This window comes from Arachis ipaensis, chromosome B03, assembly GCF_000816755.2.
Source record: "Arachis ipaensis cultivar K30076 chromosome B03, Araip1.1, whole genome shotgun sequence".
NCBI lineage: Eukaryota > Viridiplantae > Streptophyta > Magnoliopsida > Fabales > Fabaceae > Arachis > Arachis ipaensis.
In genome coordinates, this window is record NC_029787.2 from 19,836,030 (window position 1) to 19,842,082 (window position 6,053).

The following is a 6,053-nucleotide window of genomic DNA, read 5'->3' on the forward strand; positions in this document are numbered from 1 at the left end:
ATTATATAAAACACTTTACAATATAAATATATCAAAATTAAATTTATATATTAATATGCAGCATCGAAGCGAGAGATTTCTCCCTATTCTACTAGGCGCTAACCTTGACTCACTTTTACAAAACTACAAAGAACTGAAACAGTACGTACAATATACAACATACAAATATAATATACAGGTTACATATAAAAGTACAAACACTTTATCCTCACCAACAAAATTGTTGCTTTCCTGTTATACTAAAAAACTATTATTTATTCATTTTGACTGATACATCAAAATTTATAAAATATTATTGAAATATACACACACACGTATATATAATAAGAATAAATCTAAACTTTAGTATTCAAAATACTATATAAATACTTTATATCAATTTAATATACAAAATAATAAGAATTAAAAAATACATTTTAGTAAAAAATTTAATTTTTAACAAATTTTAAATACTAAACTAATTTTCATTTATTATTTTACTCTGTTAGATATATAAATCACTTTCTACATCGTCAAATTTTATTGCCGGAGGCTAATAAATTCAATTTAATCAAATCAATTTTATTTATTATTTAAAATGACATAAAGTCTTTTACAATTTTTAAAATTTTTAGATAGTCCTTCACTCCTTCTGCATAAACGAATTCTGCTAGCTTTTAATTGAATAATCTGGTTTAATAAAAACTAACTTATCAAAGAAAAGATCGAGATCTAGTTTAGCAATTAAAATTAAATTTAATTTTAATACACTAATATAAAATATTTAATTACGTAATATTATATAAAAAATTATATTAGCCATATGAATAATTATCCAAATTTATTATTGGTTTGCGAAGAAGGTAAGAAAGAAAGCAACACTAAATCCAGGAACATACACACAAAACTGAACCCTACAAATCAAAGTTGTGGTTTGTCTTCTAGTTTGATGTCTTAACTAAAAACAAAAATTCCCGCATGTTATCTTCGGTGATTCTTTTTTTCTCAACTAACGGATTTAATGAATGTCGTACGAGGATCATATCGCAGTGATCTTGTCCGTGAACTATATCCATCAACTTCCCTACTTTCTCATTCTCGCATCACTTTCAAAAATTGAATAAACTTTGCATTGAAAAGGGTCATTTTTCTTTAATAAAAAATCAAGTGTCAAAAGTTTAATCTTTCTCTTATATAAAAAGGTTTTAAAATTCCAAACCAATTATCTCACTTTTTGAGATTACTTACAGACCAACAAAGATGAATTCTAGTAATTCAATGCTATATATAGTAATCTAAATAAAATTTTGCTAATATTAAGACTAATTAAAACCAAAACCAGAGAACAAAGACGGCAATAACAAAATAAGACATTATCACAAAAATTCTAAGTGCATTTAGCTTATATTTTTATTTTCTATTTCTATTTTTAAAATTTTATTAAAAAAACTATAATAAAATTATATTTTTTCTTTTTACTTTTTATTTTTTTGACAAAATTTTAAAATAAAAAATACTAATCAAATCTTCTCACTTGTATCAAAGTTGCAAATAGAAGAGGATACACATACTTTTGATTAAAAAATACTATGTGTCTAAGTTTTTTGAGTAAATAAATTTAATTAAGTTGTTAAAATTTAAAAATCACTCACGCATTATTCTTCCTCCCTCTTCTCTTCCTACGCTCTTTTTTTCTTTTTCTTTCTTCAACGTTGTTGTCGTTGCGGCCACTACCATTGTCATAATCACTGTAGCCACCGCCATCTTCTTGATAATGATGTTATTGTTATTTAATTTTTTTTTTCTCATCATCCTCTTTTATTATATTATCATCACACTCATCGTCTTCATCTTCTTCTCCTATAAATATTCAGAAAACTAGAGTACAGAAATTTTGATACACAACCAATAAAATACGCACAATACATAAATTTTGATGTGCAGCACAAAATTTTTTGGAAGACTATATATCCCAAACATTACTCACCTAACTAACAAAATATATTCGCAGCAAAAACTTGTATGTTATGTATAAAAATTTATGTGTTATGTGCAAAAGTTTGTGTGCTATATGCGAAATTGTATACTATATCTAGGGGTATTGAAAAAAATCAGTTTAACCAATTTCTTTAGTATAAATGATTAAAAGTCTTGTGTCACACAATATACTCATAAATATTTTTGAGAAGGAAGATAATAAACAAAAAATATTTGTATCAAAGCGTAAAAAATAAAGATAAAATAAAAAAACTAAAAAAAAAAGATAAATGATGATAAATAAATAAAAAAAGGTTGAGAGAGAGGGAGAGGAGAGGAGGATGAGAAAATGGAGAAAAAGAGAAAAGGAGAGAGGGGATAGATGTTAAATTTGATTTTTTTTTTTAATATGTTAAAAACTAGTTTTAGCATATAAACTAGTTTAGATTTGGATCCTCTAAATTTTGGATTTTATTTTAGAGAATAAAGTGTAATTTCTCACTTTATTTTATAAATGGAACCAAGAGAAAATATGAGAGAGAAAATATAAGAGAAAAAATATTCAAGGATAAAAGATTATAATTTTCTCTCTCTAAGTGAAATCTAAAATTTAAAAGATCCAAATTCAACTAATTTAAATTGGTTTTATTTTTATGGATGGATTGATTTATTCTAGTGAACTACATTATTAAATTAGTTTAAAATCAGTTTTTACGTGAAAAAATTGGAACATAAATACCCTTAACTATATCGATAAATGTTATGTGCAAAATTTAGTATGCTATACTTCGAAAAATTATTGTGTTATACTTTGAAATTTATGTGCTTTTCAACAAAATTTTGTATGCTAAAAAAATGTGAAAAATGCAAGGCGCGCTCTAATTAAGCTCTAGTGGAGCACTTATATACGCATGTTATTTTGAGAATATCTTTTATTGTTAATGGGCTACCTTAACTAAACTTAGTTGTTAAAAAGAGTTGTAGATATAACATCATTACTTTTGATTCTCATTTTGGTTTCACAAATTGGAAGATAAAAGATCTCTCTTAATCTCTTATCTATTACTAAATAGGCCTAATGACATAGTCGCTTTCGGTTGGACCAAAGAGAGGTTTTAATTAAATGTTATCCTGTGTCCAGTACTTTCTTCTTCATCATCAGCATTGTGCCATCCGAGAAACATGGACCGTTTGATTGTTGTTATTATTATTCATCTTCCTTCTCTTGTTGATGATGAAATCCTTCTTCTCTTGCAAGGCTTCTTCTTCATCATCATCTACTACTATGGCGATTCCTCCATTATTATCGGTTTTCTCACTTTCTGAGCTCAGTGAAAACTTATGGTCTAAGTCTAACACATTCACTGGTGTTCCTGAACTTGAAACTTCATTGATCACACACTCCTCTTCTTCCATCTCCATTCCTACCACTTCTTGTATCACATTATAGCATTTCACCATGTTTTCCTACACCATAGCATCATTTCATTATTATTATTCATGTATACAATAAAGTTTTGACATATTTTAAGAGTTTATCAGTCTAAAATTGTTTTATATTTTCAACTAGTCAAATTCAATTACAATGGCTAATTAAGTGATTGAGGATAATTGATTTTGTATATGGGCAAAAGTTTTATACTTTTAGTCGGAAAATTTTCAATTATACCTGAAATACCGGTGTTTCAGTGATTTTAAGAGTTGATCATATACATTTTATAATCTAGATCAATGATAAAAACCACGAAAATTCCTAATATAGTTGAATCTCTTGCTATACTTTAAGTCATGTAAATCACTTGCTATTTGAATTTTCATAATAATGATGGTAAAGGATGAGAGATGTACTTTATTTACATATAAACAATTGGATATTGCTGCTGAGAAGCTTTGGTATTGAAAAGGAAAGAGTTCATGAGAAGCACAAAGAAGTGCTGATGCGGCAATTATAGATGGCTTGAATTCCAAAAGCTTTATCTCTGCATTATCATACCATAAGATGCAATCATTATTATTTAAACTACCATCAAATGAAGTCATAAATTAAATATGATACCTCCTTGTGACTTGAATATAATTTCAGCCACTCTTTTCTTGAGAACCTGTTCCATTGGGTCTTTGACACATATTAAAGTAATAAAGAAAGTTAAGAAGGAGAAAGGGGTAATGGACCGCATTCTCCATTCTAATGCTCCCAAGATGAGTCCTTCCATTCTTTGCATTGTTTGTGTCTCAAAAATGATGCCACCATCATTAATGAGAAGGGCCTGTTAATAAAATCATCACAAGTTTCAATGAATATATCACAAGAACAAAACAAAGTTAATTAAATTAGAATATACCTGAGTATCAATGGCAGAGTACCCTGGCTTTATCATCTTGGATGCTAAAGAAATGCAAGAAATTGCAAGCAGCCTAAGGGCCCATGCCTTTTGTTTCTGTTAGATCTTAAGGAATTAGAATCTATCTTATTCTTCTATATTCAAAAATAAAAAAAAAATATGAAAACATAAGATCATAGGATCATCCAAATAATAAGAAATTTGGTTCCTTTACCAGTATCCCATGGTTGGACAAGAACCGGTCCAGATAGTTGATAGAAAGGTAAGAAACAAGTGGATCCAAACTGCAAGAAAACTGAAAAAGAAAAACTAAAATAATTAAAAAGGGAAGCAACCCAAGATTGGATGAGTTTAAAAATGTGATCTTTTCACAAAAGGGACCTTGGAGATTAGAGAAATGAGTTCCCTTCTAACAGAGATGTTAAAGTTTGAAGCTTTGAGAGAGTGAAAGTAAGTGTGAGATGGAGTGTGTTGAGATTCAATGTGGAATAGTGAAGCAACAGCATCCCATTGAAGAAGAGCATGAGAGTTGTCTAGAGGATTTTCAAGGTCAAACTCCATGGATATGAGTGCTTGTTTGTGGTCCAAGAAGGAAGCAAGGTCTTCTCAATAGGTAAATAGTAGTAGTTCAAGCATTGTTCAATGAGTACTGAGAAGAGAGAGAGGTTGGTTTTGGTGTTTAAAGTAAAGTTGGTGAGAGAGAGAGAGAGAGGGAGAGAGGAATTTTCTGGTTTTTTATTTTTTTTTTCAAATGAATAAAAGAAAAAAGCTTTGCAGTCTTCTTCTGTGTAGCTAGTTGCTTGGCTCTTATTAGCGTTGCTTCATTCTATGTATCTCTCTCTCTCTCTCTCTCTGATTGGTATATTAAATTTTGGGGAAATGGAAGGGTTGTTGGTCCCCTTTGGTTGCATGAGGCGATGGTTTAATAACTGAACCAGAGTTGTTAGATCCTCAAGGCCCAGCTCAATTTGTTTTTTGAAAGTTCACAACCATTCTAATAAAGTGCTTCTCAAGTTTTAAATTTGAGTGTATGTAGAGTAAAATTATTCTAAATTTTACTTTAAAATGGAGATGGTTAATGAGATGAGATCAATCTCATTTTAGAAAGACTATTTCACTTTGATGAATAAACAATTAATTATTTTTTATTTATTTTGGTATTTTTTAATTCGATAAAATAAGGATTACTCTATTATGTATTAAAAATTTATTTAACGATTTATTTATTAATGAGATATTATATGTACAAAATAAAATCTAAATCTTTGATAACAAGTGAGCTAACTACTCACTCAAGTTAACTAATTAAATTTTGACATCTTATATAAAATTTTAAATGAATTAAAATCAAATATTAAAATTATTAATTTCACATTTATTCTTAAATCACTATTTATTTATAACTTGTGATTTTCACAAGGATTAAGATCATTTAAAGTGAAAAGATTTATAAAGTAAAAAAATAAGTATATAATCAACAACTGAATTAAGATAGTAAGACTCATATGAATAATGCTATACATTAAAATCTTTTTATAAATTAAGTCCAACCAAGTTAAACAATAAGACTTGAAATAATGTTAACCATAACTAATTTTTGTTATGTTAGACCAATTTGATTAGACTTGATTAACAAAAAGACTTGAATGTGTAGTATTACTCGATTCACATATGATAGAAATTACAAATTCAACTATAGTTAATTTTTTATTTTATTACTTTACTAATTTTTTTTATTTGAAAGATCTAAATTCA

General features: G+C 27.7%; 1 protein-coding gene across 1 annotated transcript; it reads right to left on the bottom strand.

Annotated features, from left to right (window-relative positions):
* On the bottom strand, positions 2,933 to 5,181 carry LOC107634258 (putative cyclin-D6-1). The gene is made up of 6 exons (XM_016337809.2): positions 4,680 to 5,181; positions 4,513 to 4,593; positions 4,299 to 4,394; positions 4,013 to 4,223; positions 3,805 to 3,935; positions 2,933 to 3,423 (listed from the first exon to the last, which is right to left on the bottom strand). The coding sequence occupies exons 1-6, from the start codon at positions 4,857 to 4,859 to the stop codon at positions 3,115 to 3,117; spliced, it is 1,008 nt and encodes a 335-aa protein (XP_016193295.1). The 5' UTR covers positions 4,860 to 5,181; the 3' UTR covers positions 2,933 to 3,114.